At 40.1% G+C, this 22,844-nt stretch overlaps 1 protein-coding gene across 1 annotated transcript in view; it reads left to right on the top strand.

Annotated features, from left to right (window-relative positions):
• Positions 1-22,403, top strand: part of LRP5 (low density lipoprotein receptor-related protein 5) — a 37,856-nt gene extending 15,453 nt beyond the window's left edge. Inside the window, exons 9-16 of the mRNA XM_009582688.1 lie at positions 3,572-3,781; positions 6,039-6,164; positions 9,156-9,392; positions 12,502-12,612; positions 15,517-15,753; positions 18,182-18,321; positions 21,216-21,313; positions 21,956-22,403. Of these exons, the coding sequence (XP_009580983.1) occupies positions 3,572-3,781; positions 6,039-6,164; positions 9,156-9,392; positions 12,502-12,612; positions 15,517-15,753; positions 18,182-18,321; positions 21,216-21,313; positions 21,956-22,217 (1,421 nt within the window). The 3' untranslated portion in view covers positions 22,218-22,403. The remainder of the gene's footprint in view (positions 1-3,571; positions 3,782-6,038; positions 6,165-9,155; positions 9,393-12,501; positions 12,613-15,516; positions 15,754-18,181; positions 18,322-21,215; positions 21,314-21,955) is intronic.
• The last annotated feature ends 441 nt before the right edge of the window (positions 22,404-22,844 follow it).

Raw genomic sequence — 22,844 nt, 5'->3', positions numbered from 1 at the left:
AGTTTAGTAAATCAAGGTAGCTTGAAAAACAAACAGAAGGAAGGGGAATGGCTTTCTTCTAAGACGGATGATAAGGCAGCTCATCTGGAATACCAGTATTGCAAAACAGTGGAGAGATGTCAACTCATTGCAGTTTTCCCATATTAGTGAAATAAAGCATTACTCCACGTCCATAGCAATAGTACCACATGGACCTTAGAGAGAGCTGTTTATCACTGACTTTTAAAAGTACTTGATAGTGCTGAAGAAGTGGAGGAATGGGGTTGCTCATCTGGTGAGCAGCATAGTACAGAGGATCCAATGGCCCTGCTTTCTGACTCGTGATTCGTTCTCTCATCATCATCCGTGTGTCAAGAAATGAAACTCCTAAAGGAAGTGCAGAGAGAAGTGAACTAGTGTGAGGGAGTAGAAGCTGGGCTGTTCTAGTGATTGGCATCTGCCACAAAAGGCTGATTCTCCAATTTTTGGTGGCTCTTCACTTCTTGCCATGTAGTAACATCCTTCCCTTGTGTTGTAGAGAGGCAATGAACTAGAACAGGAGAAAATTGTTCACTTTTTTACAAGGACAGTTCACTTTTGAGCACCTAAAACTGCCTCAAGGTCAGACTCGGGTCTCTTCTGTCAGAGAGGGGATAAAAACATGAAGCTGGAGCTGGGAAGGTAAAGCAGTCCATGTCTTTCATCAGTTATCAAGCTGGATAGGGGGGTATTGTGAAACTGCCTGTGTAGCCACAAAAAGTCCAATCCAGGATAGGCGTCAGAGAACCTACAAAAATTTGTAGGAGAAAAGAAGATAGGAGGGAAACAAGACTTGACCTGTGAAACAGCCCATGTTTGAGAAGAAAAGGTTGACAGAGTGGGACACATAACACAAAATGCATCAGAGAGACTGAGAGGGTTTTGTCTAGTGATGAAAGGAGAAGTGCCATAAGAGGAAATCCAAAAGTAAAACGACAAGACGGAAAAGCAGCGTATCATGCAGGTATTGTGGCTGAAGTGGCATTGACAAACACAAGAGAGGATTATGTGGAAATCATATGGTTTGGGAGAAGTTAATGAATTGAGAAGGGAGGGCAGGATCAATAACTAGTGCTGCTACTGATAAAAATGTGGCCCCCATGTATTAGGAAGCCATATTACTTAATGAAGCTGTAGCATACAGTGGACCTAGCTATGCCTACATCTTCTGCTTGTATGTATATAAGCATCCTTTTTTCCCCTTTGATTTAGCACGTATACAAGGTTGAGTCGCAACTAGCAGATGGGGGCGGGCAGGGTGCAGGTGCTTCTTCCCTGTCATGTTGCAGGTTGGAAGATGGACTGTGACCTTGCATAGTACAGCGTAAAATGCAGAGGAGTCTGTTTATTATTGTTTTAGATCTAAGTCTTGAATGAATAAGACCTGACAATAGGACTTGGGTAAACTGATATATGAATAAATCATCAGCTAGACCATCACATGCTGGTAGTTGTATCCTGTGATTGCAGCTTCCTTTGTACGTGTTCTTCCTTTTTGTGACATTAAAACTCCATGGAAGCATATGTTTGCATACTGGATGTATATTTTAATCCAATTCTTTAGATCTTTTTACAGGGAAAACTAAACTTTCTCTTGTTAATATTGAACCAAAGCTTTTAGCGCACATTTATTTGATGGGGTCACAGCTAAAGAATCAAACCCTATTGGTAAGATAAAAGCAGGGGAAAGCTACAGGATTAAAAGAAAAGAATGTTTATTAACTAGAGGATATGTATCATGTAGCTAGAAAACTATGGTTGTATTTGATCCAGCTGAGCTCACTGTAATTTGATTCACTGAGCTGTTGATGTTTTAAATAAGTTAACAGCGTATTTTTATTATAAAATATTTTGCAGTCTTGCATCACAACTTCAGAAGAAATTTGACAGCCAAAGTTATGTTGGCTTGAATTAGTTCCTCTAAAAAGTATTTTCTGAACAAAATGCTTTAAAATGGGCATATATTAGCAAAAGGATTTTAGTGTGAACTAAGGATGCCGAATAAATTGGACCGAAATTGTGTATAGCATCCTTCATGCCAGTTAGACTGGTCTAGACAGCCTTATTCCCTCGTAGGCTTGGGGAAATGATGCGGTTATGGAGGATTCTGAAGCTTGCACTACACCTTTATTAACAGCATCCTGCTAAATCATGGAATAACCTCAGATGTCCAATGCTTAACTTTCAGAGAGGGATGAAAGGACTATAAACCTGTCTAACGGTTTTCTTTACAAGGTTCTTGAATTTTTCAGTTGGAGTTGTTGATGCTTTTTAGACATTCATAAACCATTTGCAAATAACTTGTCTGCCACACCAGTCAATTAAAAACTAGTGTTTTGTATTATTGTTGAAGTGACTGGAAAAGCTATAAAATTGCTGTGGTGAAAACATGCTTTGTTTTCAATTAGACTTTAAATAGAGGAATTGTGTGTCCTTCCAGCTTAATGTTCTTTACATTTAACTATTGATTTTCATCTTGAAAAGACTACACATCTGTTTCTTTCTGGGAATCAAAGTATTTAATTACTGTGGAAATTCAACACTTCTTTACTTGTAACGTGTTTTCTTTTTTCTAACCATATCTGTTGAAAATACCCTTTTATTTGTTCAGATAGAGTTTTTCATTTTCATCATTCTTCTAAACAACAATTTAATGGTGTCATCCAGTGCTATAGGTGCCCTTTGCCTCTCCTTTTAAAATTATTCATTAATAATCTGGACTGTCATTTACTCAAGATCGAATCCAACGTAATTATAGTATAGATTAATCACCTTATCCAGTGCTATCTCTAGCAGCTTCCCAAATCACCAATGTTCAGCTTTTTGCAGATGAGGAAGAAAAAAGATGGTGCTTTGTGCACCCCCCGAAAAACCATTAAATGTAGCCTGTCTTAGGCCTGGGTTTGGGAGGCTGTTCAAACAGGCTAGGATTCTAGCAGGACTGCTAGCTTGCAAGTGTCACCTGACACTTCATGTGTTCATGGTTTCAGGATGCCTTCAGGATATCCTTCAGGAAACCAGCTTGCCTTTTATTTCTAAATGGATGAGTAATTTAGCACTTAAAAAATCATGAAGGCAGGAGGAGTTTTCTTTATATTGAGTTGAAATGAGGCTTTCCTATTCTTGTGGTATCTCAAATGCAGCTGAAAATTGTGCATTTGGGTCAAAATGTGAGGCTTAGTCTGGCAAAAGGACAGTCATCTTTGAAAATCCAATGACACTGAAGTTCATAGGAGCTAAGGGTACTCAGCAGGTTGCAGGGCAGATGAACAAAGTGCCCGGAGCTTTGTTCACTGAGAACCTTCTTCTGTCAAAATGTTTCCTAGTATTTCTAAATTTTAAGACCTGTTTAGGAGAAGACAACATCTCAGGAAATACACTGCTAGAGAGTAGTACTAAGGGTCAGGTTTAGTGCCCATTTAGTGAAATTAGTGCAGGTGCATCTATTCTGTTCTGGTTTGGTTTGGTTTTGCTTGGTTGGGTTTTTTTTTTTTTAAGAAATGAGTTAAAAGTTGACTGGTGTAAAACTAGTCTTCGTTTTTGTTGATCTCAGGTGCTAACCGCGTGACCCTGGAAGACTCCAACATCCTGCAGCCGATGGGACTCACTGTGCTGGGGAATCACTTGTATTGGATTGATCGTCAGCAGCAGATGATTGAGAGAGTGGAGAAAATGAACGGGTACAAAAGGACTAGAATTCAAGGCCGAATTGCTCACCTAACAGGCATTCATGCTGTGGAAGAGCTTGATATGGAGGAATTCTGTGAGTTTACTTCAATATCTGAAGTCTCCCACTCTTGATCACTGTCTCAAAGTCCTCATCCAGCTGAATATTGTAATAATGTTGCCCAGTGGGCTTCAAGTAAGCCATGGAGTGCTTTCAACTTCGTCAGTCGGGATCCTAGAAGAGGAGGAGAAACAAATTCCTCGTTCTTGTCCAGAGGAGTATTCCTGCACAGCTAGAATATGTGATTTCATAGCAGGCACTTGGTTACCTGCTTTGTACAAGCTCACATGATACTGAATTAACTCTAAAAGCTACTTATAATTATGGTTGTTAATTTTTAAAGTCCAACCAAGTAATAACACTTGGAAAAACCTTTAAAAAGAAAGAAAAGGATTGTACTTGCCTTTTCTCCAGGGGTTTTCAGACCCCTGACTGGTTTGACTCAGCACAATCGACGATGTAAAAGCCTCCAGTGAGGGAGGGAGAATGGGCAGGAAGCTCCTACAATGAATTACTGTGGATGTGGTACTTCTCTCTCGTCAGAGGTGGAGCCATTTTAGGTGCTCCCTTCTGAAAGGGGTCACGCATGCAGGACCTTCTTTTTCTGGACTGGTGGTCCAAGTTCCTGTGGTCTGAGGGAGAGTGCAGAAACCTCGTAAAGCAGTCACTCCCCAAAGTGACAGCTCCTCCTGCTTAACAGGAATATAAAAGAGAATATAAAAGCACAAACAAGATGTGGGAAACAGAGGGCTAAAGACAGTGGCCTCTTTGTTGCCTGTGATGAGTTGTCTTATATGGGGGGGTACATTTGTGTATAATGCTTTAATTTTCAGAAGAAATTACTCCACTTCGCAACCCTCTGTGCCACGTACGTTAGTTTCTGTGGTAGCTGAAAGTATTTTCAAACTTGCGTATGTGGGTAAGCTGTTACAAATAAGGTAACGTAAGTATTTAAACTGTAGTAGATTCTATGTGCTAATCCTCATCCAGATGTTCTTTTTTCTTTCACAATACCCAGTTTTTCTTCTTCTGTGCCATTGCTCATATTTTTAGTGTGTTTCAAAGGCAATACTGAACGATGCAAAAAGAATTTTTTCTTTAATTCTCAGCACTGTTAAAAAAAAGATTACTTTATATCCCATGTGTTTTTTTAAAAATGTTTATTTTTTATGGCCAGAGTACTGTTTCTTCTAAGTAACACTGAAAGGAATCACCTTTTGCGGCTGAAAACTGTCCTACATAGGTGACTTCTGTTAAAACAGGAGAGTAAAAATACATACGCACATGTGAGCATACCCACACAAATATACATGCATGCACTTTTTCTGCTAGCGCAACTCGTGCCTTAAACGGTAGTGTCTCCAACACAGTATTAAATTAATGAATTTGTTAAAGGTGAAAATAGGTTGCTGAGAAGACTGAACAGATGGAAAACAACTTTGGCACAGAAATTGTATCTATACCGTTTCTTCTCTGTGGAAATTCTTGGTCCTTACTAGTAGTAAAGAATACATTGTTCAGCAGCATCACAAATAACACAGGCTATAGCCCCGCAGTTTGCTCCAGCAGATGCTCGGCTGTCAGCTCAAACAAGCAGGCAGGAGACTGGGTCTTTTCTGACTCTGTTGGGCTGGGGTCCTCAGACAGTGACCTCACTTCTCTGTGCCTGTTTCTTATCCACCTAATGTTCATTTAGAGTGATTCTATTAGGAGCTCTCGAGTACTCACTGCTTCTGGGTAACTGATCTGGAACACAACCATGTTGCTTGCTATCTTTAAAAAAAAAAAACCAAACAAAAAAATCACCTGTGTGTCCTTATATTGCAGTTTTGTGAGTAACAGGGAAATGGAGAGGCTAGATATTAAGAGCTTTTTAAGATTAAAGGAGAATTCCTGAGGGTTTTGGGGGTTGGCATTCTGCAGTGACATGTGTTAATTCTTGACGCCTGGCTACCCTAGAAATGCAGGTGGGATGTCTAGGTACGCTGTAAATGCGACATTCTCAATTCTACCTTCTCATTCCTCTTCACCTGAGCTCCCAAATTGTTTTTGGAAGTCCTTTAAAGGTCTCCATATTGCTGTGACTGGGAGAAATGTAGTCCTCATGAAGTAGTAAATCAGTTTTTGAGCACTGAACTGAAAAATCCTGCATTTATCTTTCTATTAATTTGTAGTGAAATCTTGGTTACTTAAACAGAAGTGGTTTGCGAGTGGTTTTGTGCATTTGCCCTAGCTAGAAGTAGTTGTGATTTCTTTTATGCTGTCTAATATTCTTTTCTGTGTGTTTCTCCAGCCGTGCATCCATGCTCCCGTAACAATGGTGGGTGTTCGCACATCTGCATTGCCAAAGGGGATGGGACTCCAAGATGTTCATGCCCCGAGCACCTTGTGCTTCTACAGAATCTCTTAACATGTGGAGGTGCGTTATGTTTAACAGTACTGCTAAGCAGCTTACATCAAAAAAGATGGGGGTTGAGGTTGCATTCCAGTCCAAAATGTGGATTTACACACAGAGTTTTCCTACACATGGTGTGTTGCATCATGTATTAAATTGACCTTTGATTCTTCTACCAGGTGTTTTCTGCTTCAGTTTTTGGACATATGTGACTTTTCATTGTGAGCAGAGTATTTTTGTTTGACCTTAAAATACTTGCATCTTCTACTGAGATTTTTATAACTGTACGATGTGACAGGTTTGTACTTTAAACAAATGCTTATAAGATGATGTTGCATCAACCCATGATGACCTAGTAGCAGAAATTGTGCATATAATTCCCACAGCGTGATACTGCAGTCTTACAAATTAATTTGGCCTCGTAACATGAAACACTGTACTGTCTATTTATGAAATGTAGGCCAAAGCTCCATTGCAATCTTTTTTAATTAAGGTAGCTCTCCTCTTTCCACATGGTAGACTTTTCCTTTAGACTTCCCTTTCACAATCCCAGGATTTTTAAAAATTGTTACGTTACACTTGCAGAAGGGATTAAAAACAAAACAAAAACCCCTTTTTTTCTGTTTGGGAAGGCATCATATCTTAAATCATTTGGCTCTGTTAGTCCTCTTGACTTCCTTTTATGTATTCATTTTACTGTGGATTTCATTTTCTGGCTGAACTCGGACGTCCCATGGGACAGTCATTTCCATTATAAACTGTTTTCTTTCCCATGACCACAACATGCTATGTGGTTTTAGTTTTGGTGGTTACATCTGCGGGGGGCGGGAATCAATCTACTTATATTTCTTGCTGTACTGTTTTTGCACAACATGGCTAACGAGAGATTCTTATGTCCTACTCCTTTGTTATCTTCAGCTATAAATCTAAAAATTAAGGGGCCTCCATTTCAGTGTCTGTGTTTTTTATTCTAATCCTTCACTAAGCCTGCAACAACTTCTTAACCTATCTTGTCTGCCATAGTAGCAGCCAATAGCCAGTATTTCAAAATAGATTAATAGCTATTTTGGCTGGAGAACATTTGTCCATGTACCCTTATGAATGCTCTTGACCAGTTTCTAAATGCAAGCCTATGCCTGCCAAGTGCAACCATAATGCAACATTAAATGTGGCTCTAAATGCAGTAGTAGTAATCTGTCTGTTGAATTATCTAAACAGCACGCTCATATCAAAATTTAATTCAAGAATGATCTTATTGTGTGTATCTGGCATCATTATCTTACCTACAGCTGTCAGGTCACTGGCTACATTTGTAATTCTCATATTGCTACACCAAATAATCATAAATCAGAAACTTAAAAATCATAAAATTTTCAAAAATCAAATGCATTTGGATTTTTATTTGCATTTTGTTTTTCAGGCTCTTGATTATACTTAAGTCTCATTCTTGAACATACCTCCCTAATGAAGGAAGGACAGCAGCACTTTAACAATGGTTTGCATGTAATTGCAGCTCTAGGATCTGTAACACCACTCGGGAAAAAAATACTCATACAAAAGTCTTGTCATTGGTTACAACTGAGAAGCTTTCCTTATGCTGGGTTCTTTGTGAAGTCCATTCCTGACCTGAATGTTAATAAAAGCTCGTTGGGTTTCCAGAGGAGTGTTACCATCCAGCGTCAGAGCACACCTCCAGCTTGCTCAATATTGTTGTCATAGAACAGGGTATGATGTGGTAGTCTGTTAATCTGTAAAGCATCTACTTAGAGCATTAGCTGGCAACAAGCTGTGGGGACTAGTGACTGCCTCTGTTAACTGATTTAATTACGTCACAGGGATTTGATCCAGCAGCTTTTGAAATCAGTGGAAATGTATCTGTTTGCTGCAGCGGTGTTTTGAGATGGCCCCCTCATTTTGAAGATAACTAACTGCTGCTGATAACAACTGAAGGGCCTATAGGTTGACTGTTTCTTTCATTGATACCAATGGTGAAAAAGTGTGTGTTAATTTGCCGTATATAAGAATTAGGAACATTTTTTGCAATAGAGTCTTGATCTGGATTGTCTTTGTCTTTTGACATTCTGAAGAAAGCAACTATGAATGCCTTATTACAGCATAATTGTTGCATCTCTGCATGAGGTTGTAGCTGCTGCTTAATGCTATCAGTGTGTGATTGCAACATGAGCAACAGTATGGATGTGGAATGGATTCATGCCAGGATCTTGGGGTCCATGAAAAGTCAAATCTGAAGGAAGTCTCAGCTTTCTTAGGTCCAACAAACATAAAAATGGCTGTGTGCAAGGTCCGGTGTTCTGTCTCTGACCATAGTGAAAGAATGTAAGATCAGGTCAGGCCTACAGTGCTCCTCAGACTACTCTCTGAACTTCCACTGACCTGCAGCCCAGAGACTTTCCAGCAAGAGGACTTAGCTTAATGTTTAACAGGTCTTTACAGATATTTCCCCATTCGTGTTTTTCAATTCATATCTGACTCGGAAATTTGTTTGTGGAGAAACCACTGGAAAAATAGAGACACAGATATTGTAGAAGCAGATGTTACATGTTTTAGGTGTATTCATTGCCAATTAACCCAATGTGCCAGGTTTTTTTATGAAGAATTGTTCCAGGCTAATATAATTGCAGGGATTAGAATTGTGTAGAATGTGGTTTGCAATCAGAAATTGAGTATTCATTGAATTTATATGTATGACAGTGACTTCCAAAAAGTTGCTGTTAGAGCCAAAGTCAGTATTTATAGTTCCTGTCCTTAGTTTAGCGCTCGCCTGCTAGAGCAAGCTTCTTCAATCAGCATGCATCCAGTTTTTGTTACGAAGTTGGCAAAATTTCATTCCCTATGCAAAATCATGTTTTCCTCTTTGCTGGAATCTTAATATTGTCACAGAAGAACTTCAGTCCAGGCATAAGTGAGTTTTTCTTGAAGAAATCGTCACGTTTTTACTCTGTTGGAAGGGCTAAAATTGAATATACAAATGCGATTTGTTTTCTCTTTCTCCAGAACCTCCAACTTGTTCCCCAGACCAGTTTACCTGTGCAACTGGAGAGATTGACTGTATCCCAATGGCATGGCGGTGTGATGGATTTCCAGAGTGTGATGACCAGAGTGATGAAGATAGTTGCCCCATATGCTCTGCATCCCAGTTCCAGTGTGAGAAAGGACAATGTATCGATGCACACTTGCGGTGTAATGGAGAAATTGACTGCCAAGATAAATCTGATGAAGCGGATTGTGATAGTAAGATTAATTTTTTTGAACTCATGGTTCTAACATAAGCATCCATTTGAGATTCTAACTGTTCTTGAGATATATATATATGATTTTTAGTTTCAAATGGGGAAAAACAGCCTTAACCATAGCCTAACTAAGCTATCCACTGATTCTCTTTTTCTTTTCCTCTTTCTTATTCTGTTGCTCAAATTAAACTTCTCTGTAGCTACATAAATTGCTGACCATGTAACTATAGATATGGGGGAGGTTGGGGAGAGTATCTTTAACCCATATTCAGAATGAAAACAGGAAAGAAACTGGCAGAACTTACCACGTGGTTTTTTTCCCTGCATAATTACCATTTTGGCTTGCACTGTTTCCATGGTGTCCACTTCACCTTTGGACAGTGGTCACTGCAAGGTGCCACAGGGAGGAAGAGATGGACTTAATACTGTGGCTGAATAGGCTCTTCTGAGAGTTCACTCTTAGCAAGCTGATGTTTATAATCCTGGATGTACCTTTCTATGAGAAATCTATGGAATGACTTGTATGCAGTCAGCCGTAGGATCTGGGTCCAAGTGAGAAGCAGGGATGGGTGCATTTGCATCATCCTTTGGTTGATGGGAAAACTTGCATATTCTGTGTCTAGTATCAAGGCATAGCTGAAACATACATTTGACTATGAGATGGCACCACGGCTTCTTATTACAGTACAAAATTTCAGGAGCCTTTTCAATAGCATGGCTCTTGCCCTGTGAAGCCTCAGAACCCTTGGCTCTACCCACTCAGTGGCTAACCATTGCCACTGGGCCAGCAGGGTAGATCTTTGTGGACATTTCAATGAGCAATTTTGTGGATTTGCAATGTCTTCTGTAACTCTGGACACCATACACCAGCACCTTCTTTGCAAACAAGAAGAGGATCAGCCACGTCCAAGTTCCTGCCTTTCTTGTGGGAGGTGGTACTTACTACCTGTACTGCTTCATCAAGAGGCTCTGCTTTGTCCATCATGGAGCCCATATGCAGTGTAACGGTGCCATTATCCACACACAGAGTCAAAGTGGAATGTGCATTTGGTCATCTCCCTGTGAAATGGTAGGCACTGTTAAGCAAACTTAATGCCAATGTTCCTGGCACTGTATGAGCTGTAGGCAGCTGCCTTGCCCTGCACAGCCCCTTTGAGGGCACAGATGAGTCTTAGCAGCTGGTCTAGAATAGTTGAAGTCATGTTTCTTCAGCGGTTGTATGCCTAGTCCTCTGCAAGCACTTGGGCCACCTGACTAGACTTTGTCCAGGATGCTGTCTGACACTTCCCTAGAAGGGCTACGAATATACTCAGTCCAGGGTTAGACTGAGGGAGATGTGGCAAACGTGGCCTCTGTAGTCCTCAGGAATGTTTACAGGCCAAGGCCTGAGTGGGTTCCTAAGAAAAATAAAACCGATAGGCCTTTCTCATCCCTTAGCGTGTGTCAGCCTATAACCCACTGTGTTTGGGGAAGGGAAGGTGGCATATAGTACATGTTTTTGTTCTTTATATGAGGTTTATTAAGGTGGTGAGGCTAACTGGGCTTAACAGAATTTTTGTACTATACCTCATGCATCAGAGGAATTACCTTCTGGTCAGAGTAGTGGTAATCACTGCCTTTCCATAAGTCTGAGTTCAATGCCTTGATTCTATCAGAGGCTGCTTTCCTGTCCCCTGGTTTCCCAAGGCATGCTTTTGGAGAGTTGAATCTGAAGCATTGACACAGGGGTTGCAGACTATGACTAGAAGTGGCCAAAGAAATGTCCCTGGGTATGTTTGTGGTTCTTGTCTCACATCTTCAAGACCGTGGCTTTCATCTTCTTGAATTTCTTGTGGCACTGCTAGCTGGTCCTCTCATACGCGGTGGAAGTCACAAGGTTAGCAGTCTCTTGATATTGCAGCTGGATTACCATGCCACTGAAGAAGCTTCATCTCCTGTACAACACAGGTTCAGTGCTCCAAGTTGTCTGTTGCTGGATCAGGAAGAAACAAGGAGTCCAACAAGGCAGGACAGCAACAGAAGATACGGCACATAAGAAGGGAAAGGATATTAAGACAGAAATCTTGATGGAAGACAAAGGAGCAGCAGACAGTTGCAAGAATAAGTAGAGGGCTGGCAGTCATTGGCAAATAGGAGGGTGCACACAGAACTTGGCCCTTCTCATAGTGCAAGAACCTAAGTGGTGTGTGAGAGCTCTAGATGCTCTAAAAGAGCCTTCTATCAACATGTGTGTGTTTTGTATGCACTATAGGACCTTGAGGAGCTGCGTCCAACTTACTGGGGGCATAACAGTCCAAATCAGGAGCTGATGCATTTGGAGCTTCTGTCTAAGTTTTTTTCTCCATAGATAGTTTAGTTCTCATACCCGAGAACTGCTCTGCAAACTGGACCATGGCAAAGTAAGTATGGCTATTCAGGAGGTCCACTTCACACCACCACCAGTGCTGTGATCCAAAACATGAATGTGGATCTTCTCCTCCAGAAGAAAAGAACCTTTCTTCTTTTTGCGTTGAATAACTTATACTGTGAACCTTCCAGGATTGCTGGTTACTAGCCCTTGTAAGACAGTCTCTTTATTGATCATTTAATATGCTTTGACTTGATGGAGATTCCAAAGTTAATTAGCAAGTCCTTTTTGCTGAAACAGAGGCTTCTGAATATAGATAAGAAATTTAGCAGTTGTTTAGCAAGGTTATATTATACAGGGCTACATAAGATAGTATAGACTATATAAGGTTTTATAATATGCCAAGTTACTGCATTTTGTTAACATGTCAGGTGATCAGCTACACTTTGTTAGTTATTATAAGAGATTCTTGCTGATTTGATCCCAGTTTTGCCCCAATAGGACTGATTTGACAAGGATGAGGAGTTATTGGGATCAGAATTTTATTTTAGCCCCACTGAGTAGGATGTGTAACAACTAGAAGGAAGAATCAGAGAAATGGAGACTTGCATTTTACCCACAGCAGCAAAGCAGGTGTTCTGGTGACTACCTGGTCATAATATAAAATGCACCATGGCTTCATGTCTCACTTCTTTTGGTTTTCTTAAGACGCCCAAATGCTCCCACGCAAGTAGTACTTAATCTTTTCTTTCTTTCTGTGCAGCAATTTGTCTACCCAATCAGTTCCGATGTGCAAGCGGCCAGTGCATCCTCCTGAAGCAACAGTGTGACTCCTTTCCAGATTGCATTGACGGTTCTGATGAGCTTATGTGTGGTGAGATATCTTTCCTTGAGATTCAAGTGCTGTGTTCAGGCGTAATGTCCTCCATCCCTATGCAGAGCCCCAGCCTTTGCATAGTAATATTCTTTCAGGGAAGGCCAGTGAATCTCGGCCAAATACTCTCACAGTTGTATAGTCATGCTCTTACATTGGTCTGTGCGGCAAAAGCATGTGAGCTTGCAGCATGGTGTAGCAAGTCTGTAATGCTGTTATTTCAGGTAATGCAGGAACGGTAGTAGTGAAGATGAACCGAAATCCCGATGTTACTTCAAGCTAGTTCTAAAATGCTGTATGGGATACAATGCTGCCCTGTTTAGATGGGCCTTCAGATCCATACCCAGGGGGACCTGATTCTACTACGCTCAGTACCTTGGAACTTGCAGAGCTGCTGCTAAGCTTGGGTAGCTTTTAAAAATGTGCAGCCCTATCCACTGCAAATATAGGGTCAAGCTGGAGGCTAATTATGTGGAGGAGCTAGCATGCAATGAGCAAGTGTCCACAAGAGACCACGAGCTGGCCTCTTAAAGTGCAGGTAGGAAAAGAATGTAAGGAGAGACCTTGATTTTTCTGGGCAAAATGTCACTTTGAATTCTCATGGCAGTAGGTACATGCAAGTTACAGGCATGCTGATGGCAGTTGCTGTGTTAGTCCTTAGTGGGGTCTGTTATTTTGCAGGCCGAAGCGGACAGTAAAATTCACTTACTTGTACTCTGCTTGCAATTTCCTTCTTTTTGCAACATCAGGGTGACTAGTGCATGAAGTTTTCAGGCAATGGGGCAAATAAAGGGAGCATTTAGTAGCTCACGAGTGGTTTAGCAAAATAGTTGGAACATAGCATTTTAGAACAAAAGCAAATAGATGTGCTGATCTGTTGGTAATTCATCCTGAACAAATACCTTGTGTTGTGTTTGTGTAGAGAAACGCTGCACGTTGCTTAATAATGTTGCCTATAGGACCTTGACTAATTGCAAGGTTTTTAATATCTTAGAGTCTTGTCAGGTTTTGAAGCACCAGTTTTCAGAAGCTGTGCTACTGCTGGGATGAAGGGGGTCACCAGGTCTGATCAGGGTAACCTTGTTTATTCCATTCATTCTCACGGTGGGTACAGCAAGGAAAAGTGTATTTCATGAGCAAGAGTGGTGAAAGGAGCCCAAGTGGTGAATAGAAGAAAAGGCTAAAAGAACAGCAACAAAAATGGTTTAGCTCCCCTGTTGGAAATTTCAGACTGAATATGTTTCTCATGCTTCTCCCACATCTTCCATTTATCTCTCAGCTCTCACCCAGTTCCCCCAATTCCCTGGATAACATAAAGCCACTTCTTCCTTATTTTAAAATTTATTTTCTTTTTGCACTTGGCAAACTTTTGTGCTGCCAAGTTAATGAAGCCGTTTCCTGTCTGCACTTTGGGTCCAGTCCTGCAATTAGGTCTTAACTGATTTAAATGTGTCTTTATGTAGACTTAAGACTGTCTCCTCTGGAGTCCCTTTGTGGAACAGAGCATTCTGTGGTTTCTTGCTTGACTGAGGGAAAGAACTCAAGTAGGGAATAAAAATGATTGTTACTTTCTAGATAAAGAACATGCATTCAAAAGAAGCTAAGTTTAACCATAATGAGAATTGTATGTTTAAAATTAGCTAATTTGGGAACATGTTTTAATTTTGGCTTTGCTTTTTTCTGGTATCGTATCTGAACTAATCTGACCATTTGAAAGTTAGGGCTTTAGCTGACATAAAAGCTGTCATGCACTAATAAGTGTGAAAAGTAGATAAAGACTTTAAGACAGAAATGAATGCTTGATGCTGAGCTGTTAAAGAGTTTATTGGTAGATCTTTCTATTTCGTTTATCTTCCCTCTCAAATTTCAGTTGTTTTTCATTCCCTTCCACTGAAGGGAATGAAACCAGAACCACTGGAGAAAAATTTTATGAAGTGAAGGCTTGAATCTTACATGAACCATTTCACTTCTTACAACTTCATTAAGGGGGGATGGGGCATATAGTTTGATCTGAACATGTAAAATTGATAGGCTTTGGCCAAGTTTATTTTGATTTTTTCACTTTATGAATGTATATATTTGTGTATATAAAAAAATGAAAAATGTGTGAATCACATGGAAAAAATCATTTTCACTGAAGAATGTCACATATGCAAAAAACATAGAGGTGTCAGGTTTATTTGGCAAGAATTTTGAATGTGTTACCCATAATCGGGGAGATATGATAGGTAGCTCATCTCAAATGCTGCAGCACTTTTTATTATTTAACATCGGGCTATATAGGGGAAAAAGAAATAAGAAGTAGAAAGTATTTGAGATATTCTGGATTGTGTTTTCCTTCCAATTTGTCAGGTTTTTTTTAGAAAGCAAGTCATATTTTAGGAAGGAAAAGTATTCTATTTTAAGGCCTATATTAGCTAGGAAGACATCTACTACTTAATACATATGGTAGCTTCCCTACTGATAAAGTCTTATAATTTTTTAATGTTATTGCTAGCCCAAATGGTTTTTGAGAGAGCAGATTCCTCTCTGATTAAGGACTTCATGTTTACAAGTGTCTTATATCCTTAACCCGTAGACTTTGGGGGGGGGAAGAAAAGGAAACTTTATAGGCTGTTGTTATATCAAAATGATAAGTAATCCTGTTACGAGATTAATTGCTAAACAGAGAGGAGAGTACCTTGCTAATACTGCTTTATGTACATGAAGGGGAGGAGGAGGCATGAAGTCTTGTGCATTGGATCAGAGTATATGGAGTTATAGATGCCTGAGTTTGATGTAGATACTTTAAAAGATACTGTGTGAATGACTGTGTGCTGACTGATTTGCTGCATGAGCTCCAGGACAGCAACATATATATTGCCCCATGTTTAATGACCTTTTTTTTTTCTCCTCTCTTTCCAGAGAAAACAAAGCCAGCCTCAGATGAGTCACAGCCACACAGTAGTGCCATCGGTCCTGTCATTGGTATAATACTGTCACTTTTTGTCATGGGAGGAATGTACTTTGTTTGCCAGCGAGTGGTGTGTCAGCGCTACGCTGGGCCCAATAGCCCTTTTCCACATGAGTATGTCAGTGGCACCCCTCACGTCCCTCTTAATTTTATTGCTCCAGGAAGTTCTCAACATGGCACTTTTACTGGTAAGGGTGGTAAGGACCTTGCATCTAATCAGTACCATTACATTGTCTGCATTTGGAGTTTTACAGGTTATTAAGAGTGCTAGATGCGGAGTTTTCAAAGAGCAGAAATTAGATGATGTTGATTTGCTCAGTGGTTTTGGTATAAATCTGTCATTTGGATCAGATATGCAAAAACTATTAGATGCATTTCCTTAGGCATCTTGCCAGATTTTCAAATGCAATTTTCGTGCTAGGCTGCACCTGCAAAGGTATCTATCTTTTTGATAGAAAATCTACAGTATTTTGCCAGTGAAAACATCCTCTTTAAATAGTTCATTCTGGTGTATGCCTGAGTTTTGCATAGTACTTCCTACCTAAGGCCTGCAAAATACTATGAAGAGTAGTGAACCACGTGCAATATTGGAAAATAAGAATGTATGTGCCATTCAGCGTTCTAGTGAGAGCTCTGTTGAGTTGTTCTTTGTGTCCCTACTCAGATGTCCTTGTTTCTGTCCTGTCCAGCAAAGGTCTTTACATAGTTTTGTCCTGTCTGCTCAGGATGGGTAAGTTATTCCACAGTGGAAAGAAGCAGAGGAAAGAAGTGAAGCAGCTTAGTTTACTATGATACAAAATAGCAGGGGATAAACCTCCCTCACCAAAGTTGCAAACGTGGAAGAACACAAGCAGTCTGGGTGTGGCTTTGTAGTCTGACTGCTCATTGCCTGAAGTGGAATGAAAACATCCCCTTTGGTTTAGCCCATCTCTGAGACAGCTTTTCTTTTTGCTTTTGGACAAAGTATTTATTCTCTCTGTGTCTCAGTCCTTCATCTGTAAAACAGCAAAGGTTCTCTACCTCGCAAAGGACTCAAAGCATCCATTCGGAGAATTGCATGTAGCTACGATGCTGAGATTGAAGGAGGACTTGAAGTATACATAAAAGCTCAGGATATTCAGCTAATAGATAAGAACCCAGAAACCTCATATAGACATCAAAGTAAACACTTAAATGATGTACCTCAAATTATTTTACAAATGTAAAATATACTTTTCATAGAGGAAATAGCAAATTCTTAACTACAAAGCCCTGAGAAGAAAGAATATCTCTTCATATTGTTCAGGAAGCTGGAAAGTAAATGTTCGCCTGTAAACCTGCCAGACAGGGTCAGAATACAAGAAATTCATACTTTGGAGTGCTTGGAGTCTGCTTTTCATGTCAGCTGAAAATCAGATAGATGATAAACTTAAAGACAAATGAAAAGATGTGGCACTTCTTCATATTTAACAAGTTGTGAGATGTGCTAATTGTTGTTTTCTTCTAGCCATGGCTTTGAAGATAGCCGGATACAACTTCGATTTAGCCTTTCTCACACTTTAATGACTGTGGTCAGCTGTTCCTGCTTAAATTATGTTTTTATGGTTATCAAGAGGTTTTTGTGGTAGGAAATAAAATTTGAGGATGAAAACATTGCAGGTGAAATCTTTGCAGTGGTGTTTTAAATTTGACTTCACACTAAAGCTTTTTTAATTAAAGCAAGTATCAGTGGTTTTCGTCTGTACCTCTGTAGGTGCTAAACTAAGCTGTCATTCTGATTCTCATTCTATTTGTTAGTTTTTTCTAATTCATATTGCTGTGACAAGTTGCAACAGCTGAAAATACTACCATTGATGTTAATTCTAAAGAAGAGACATAGGTTCCTAATACTATGGCATTTCCAAAAATGATAAATAGTCATGAATGATGATCACAAATAGAGTCACTCTGCTTGTAATAAATATTTCCTGCATCTGAAAATTTCTGAAAACTTCCCAAACTAAACTCTCCCATTAGCACTGAATAGTCTGACAGGAAGAAGCTGAAAATGTATTGTCTGGTGTAAGTGTATATTGGAGTAAAACAGATTGGAGAGTGTTGTCTTCCCTTTTCCTGTCACCCAGGTTTCCTTCCTTTTGCCTCTGCTGATTTTCAGTTTAAGCAGTGATTTTTTTCAATAAAAATAATTATTTTTTGCTGTTGTTCCTGTACTTGGAATTTAATTTCTTTGGATGGAAATGAAAACTTTGGAGGTCTCTAGCTTGTTTTGCTTGGGCAATGTATAATGCTTTTTTTGCAAATGCCTGAGTTTGTTTAATTGGAAAATTTCTTAGTTAATGATTTGGGTGAAAAGTTTGGATCAACTGTTCGGAAGATTCCTTTCTCAACAGAATGTGAGAGCAGGTTGTGAGGAGTTCAGTGCTGCAGTGAGACAATAGGTGGTCTGGGGGTGAGATGTTTTCTTTACAAAATATGTTGTTCCTTGTAATCATGAAGTTTTTACATAAAACACTGTTCCCAAAGTGACAACCAGTAGCATTGCACAGGTTTGCCAAGCTGTGGATTTGTTTTCTGTTTTGCATTGGTAGATAAAATTGTGGTTTACCTAACCTTGTTTTCCTCTCTGTCTCACTGCAGGCATCTCTTGTGGCAAGTCCATGATTAGCTCCATGAGTCTCATGGGAGGAAGCAGTGGTGCCCCCTTATATGACAGAAACCATGTTACTGGAGCCTCTTCGAGTAGCTCATCCAGCACTAAAGCCACTTTCTACCCACAGGTAAGTCTTGAAAATATACCTGTGAGTTAGATATCTCCCACTTCTGAAGAAAAGGCAGATGAAAATTTGTGCTACTAAATAGAATGTTAGTAACGGTTGTTCTTGGATGTTACTGTTTATGATATACAGGCCCACCCTGAGACACACTGAACTTCACAAGATGTTTTGTTATTAGAGTGATACTCAGCTGGGTTGTTCCTGGGCACTTCTGTTCTTCTGTCTTGACTCCCTTGGAGATGCCACCTCCTTTGTTCTTTGTAAACTCTGATGTCAGTGGCCCAATGACATTTTGCACTGCATAATGCTGCAGGCACACATGGAATAAAAAGACAAACAAGACACTACAGGACTGGAATGCAAATGCATAAGAAATAAGCTTGGCTTGCTGTTTAGATAAAGTGTTGCTTGTTGATTGAGAAAAAAAGTGCGTGCACTGGGAGAAAACACTGGTACCAGCAGAAGTTACTTTGCTTGGGTGTTTTCAGCTGTAATTTAGCTCCATTTCTGGCTTTTAACTGTTGGAAGTGACAGAATTTTAGTTACCATGTCAGAGTTTCACAAATTCAAAGATGTATAGTATGAATGGAAATGATTCTCTAAGAATATATAGGACAGACATACAAAGATTACTGTTTGCCAGCATTTTGTCATATGACAGTTTTTTTCCTTAGTGCTTCTGAGCAATACATACATTCACTCTTCTGTTCACACAAGCTTGCAGAGTCAATCTGCTAGCTATTGAGGTGATTTTTCAGTTGTATTTAATCAGGAGCCCACATACTGTGTGGGTATATGTGCATTTGTGTTTACATGTAAACTGTTATGCTATGTATGGGCATTTTGATTGATAGTGTTTTGATCAGTGGCAAATGTGCTCTCTCTCCCCTTCAAGAAGGACAGAGATGGAAAAGAGAGGCTTGTGAGCTTATCTATTGATAAGGTAAAATTGGTTACTTATTTCTCGCATTACCTTCTCAACAAAGCCATCAAGAAGCTAGTCACAGCTAGCAGATGTTTGGAACTTGGCAGCCCTCCTAATTTAGCTTGTCTAATGCTTCACCAGTGTCTCTGTAACATGCTGAACAATTTCATGCTAGTACCTGATTGATATGTCAGTGCCACACTAAAAAGGATGAACAGAAAAAACTTAGCTGAATTTATATAAAAAAAACCGTACTTAAATAAATCTTGGAAGGAAAGAAGCCCAAGAGCTGATCTGCCTGTGCCATTTTATGGGATCTGCATTGGCCAAAAGATCAGCTCTTCCATTGGACTTCTGGCCTAAGCTAATCTGACTGTTACTGGGAATTATTCTTCTACCCTTTTCACTCCGGGCTATGTCAGCCAGGGCCTGCAGGGATGATATCAGCCTTTCCTTCAGGAAAGGCATGCTGGATTCTTAGAAGGAAGCTGTTGCAAGGGCTTTGTTACATTAAAGTTGCTGCTTAATCCAGATATTTTGGTCGGTTCTACCGGGTAGCTAATTACCCAGCTTTAGGTTAATAATAAAAAGGAGAGATCTGAGCATCTAGTTGTCTTGGCTTTTTTGTTGTGTTTTGTGTAACAGTCTTATGGTACTGTGAGATGGTCCAGTGAATAGAGACTAGGAAAGAATTTATGTCAATTGAGTTATGCCAGTTTATATACCTGAGAACCTGGCCACAGGCTTCCTGGCTGACACTCTGCTGTATTTAATCTGAACATGAAGTGGTGGTGATGCGGCTCAGGGTGCTAGTAGGAGAGAATCCAGAAGTAGCATGCAGTGCTCCTCCAAGGAAGTGGGTTTCTGGAAGATATTCTTGGGGCAATTACTCATCATTCTGCACAGCTGGCAATGGGTGGTATTCAAGCTTGTCTCCCCTCATATGAATCTGGTTGCAGGGCTTGTCAGTATTAGTAACGTGAGCTCAACTCAATGACCAGGAATCACTTTGCTGGATGCTGCACCAAAACAATGATCTCCACTCCAGTGATTTTACAGTATTATTACGAGAGAAGAGCAGAGACAAGAGCAGAGAGAAGAGCAGAGGCAGAGGCAGGATGCTATCATGGTCACTGTGGCAGGCCATGGCTTGGCAGAATGTCCAGGACAGGCTGTGTACAAGATGCTCACATCAGTAGCAAGGCCCTACCATCAACAGCAATGCTGTAATTTTCCACATTGGAAGGGATGAAGCGCTCTACTTGTTTTTAGGCCAATGTCCTAAATGCTGGCTGTGTCAGGGGTTCTGCTTCCTGCTAGGGGAAGAATCCTAAAGGATTCTGAAGCATAATAAACTGTTTTCCTAGTGTGAGGGTTACCAGCAACCGTGTATATGCACACAAAGGCTAGGGCAGGCTATAACTATTTTTTAACTCTTAGGCTCTTGCATTGTGAACTGTGCCAAAATAACATGTTTACGGAACGACAGTAAAAAGAAGTATTCAGGGAAGGATGGAGTTGTATTAGTTATAGTAAAGGAACTTGGCTTCCTGACCCTACTATTGACTGGGGGTATGTTCAGGGGCTGGGAGTGGAACAGACTTTATTTTCACATGAGCATCTGCTGAGGATGATATCAGTCTTTATGTCCAAGGAAGTGCACTGAGATTCAGCAAAACTGGGTCTAATTTCCAGCTGTACTCCAGCCTTCCAGCATAATAACGGATGTGCAAGGAAGAAAATTCCCTGTACTGTGAGAAATTTGAAGGCCTGCAGTATATCTAAGCCCAGAGTAAAGTCTCGTAATGAACTTCTGTGATCTTTAAAAAATGCATTAACCCACCCAAGCAGCAAGGAGAGGAAACTAAACTAAAGATGAGTGACAGGGTGAAGGCTTAAATAATATTTTCAAAATAAGTAGAGTTGTATAATTAACCCAAACTTTCTCCCTGCTTTTTCCTATTCTTCCTAGATCTTGAACCCACCTCCTTCCCCAGCTACTGATCGCTCCCTGTATAATGCAGAGATGTTTTATTCCTCAAACATTCCTTCAACCACAAGATCTTACAGGTACAGCTCAGATAAAAAGGTTTGATAAATCTTCTATTGATCTGTCCTTTAGTTTTGGATCTTAAGCAAAATGTTCTTGTTCAGACTTCACCTTGTTTAAAAAAACCTTTCCCTCTCTTAATAAATGACCATTCAAATGGAGATTATGCCAGTTTTGATGTTAAACATTGGCTTTGTATTCTTATTTTGACACAACAGAGTTTAGCGCCTTTCAATACAGTGTTGCTGAGTAATAATGCAATATATATAGGTTATATTGCTATGTAACAGTCACTTAGCATCCTGTATAGAGAAGGTTGGTGTTTTCTGTTCAGTTCCTCAAGCTTATCTTAAAACTCTTTGATAAATCAACCTATTTGTTAGTGACTGGGCTAAATTGTCATGGTGGTCTCCTCTGGCTGGTCAGGGGCTGGAAGAATGCACTACTGGCTGAGGGTAGTTGTGCCATTCAAATTTAACACAGTTCAGGTACTTCTTGTTGGGTTCCTATGAAAACCTGAATTAAGGCTCACATAGTACTAATGAGCAGGCGTCTTGACTGAGGACACAGAGCTGTTCATTTTCAATCCCTTTCTTTCTTTTTCTTTCTTTTTTCCCCAGATTGCAACTACTGCATATACTTTTTTTTTTTTTTTTTTGCAGGCCATACCTTATACGAGGGATAGCTCCACCCACAACGCCCTGCAGCACAGATGTTTGTGACAGTGACTATACTACTAGTCGATGGAAGGCCAACAAATACTATATAGATTTAAATTCAGACTCGGACCCTTATCCCCCTCCACCCACACCTCGCAGTCAGTACATGTCGGCAGAAGAAAGTTGCCCTCCATCTCCTGCCACGGAACGAAGCTATTTTCACCTCTATCCCCCTCCACCCTCTCCTTGTACAGACTCCTCATGACCTCAACAGAAGGAACTTTTCCTGTAAATATTTTAAAATATGAACAGATTTAAAATATATATTTTATGATTTAAAAATAAATCGGGGTGGGAATTAAGAAATGTGAATAAAAATGGGTGGGAGGGATGGGGCTGTGAAAAATTGTACAGAGGAAGAATATTTATAAAATTGATTTTTTTAACTTAATTTCCAATCTTTTGTGCCATATTTGCCTTTTTGAAGTCATGAAAATGACTCAATCTCCAAAGGATTTGGGGAGGGAATGTTGAGCCTTTTTGCATTTTTAAGTCACCTTTTTACTTACTAATGTGAGACGAGAAAGTGAAGTGGCTTGTGGGAGGATGAGTCTAAAGAAAGATGTAAGTTTATTCGCAGAGAAGAAAAACACATTTAAATAAAACTGTCAGTATCTCATCCCTTCACCACCACTGGGAGAAAACATGCAAAGATCACAACCCTCATGCTACTGTTTGCAAGTGAGCTGAATGCTTCCCAGCAGAACTCGTATGCTGAGACCTAGATTTCAAACCTCGCTCTCCATTTGCTTAGCATTGAACTGGAAGAACACTTCTTTTGGCCAAACCTTCCAGCTTAACTAGGCCCGCAGGCATCATGGCCTACCTCATG

The sequence above is a fragment of the Fulmarus glacialis genome, unplaced genomic scaffold (genome assembly GCF_000690835.1).
Source record: "Fulmarus glacialis isolate BGI_N327 unplaced genomic scaffold, ASM69083v1 scaffold78, whole genome shotgun sequence".
In the NCBI taxonomy this organism is placed as follows: Eukaryota; Metazoa; Chordata; class Aves; order Procellariiformes; family Procellariidae; genus Fulmarus; species Fulmarus glacialis.
This window is presented reverse-complemented; position numbering and strand designations above follow the sequence as displayed.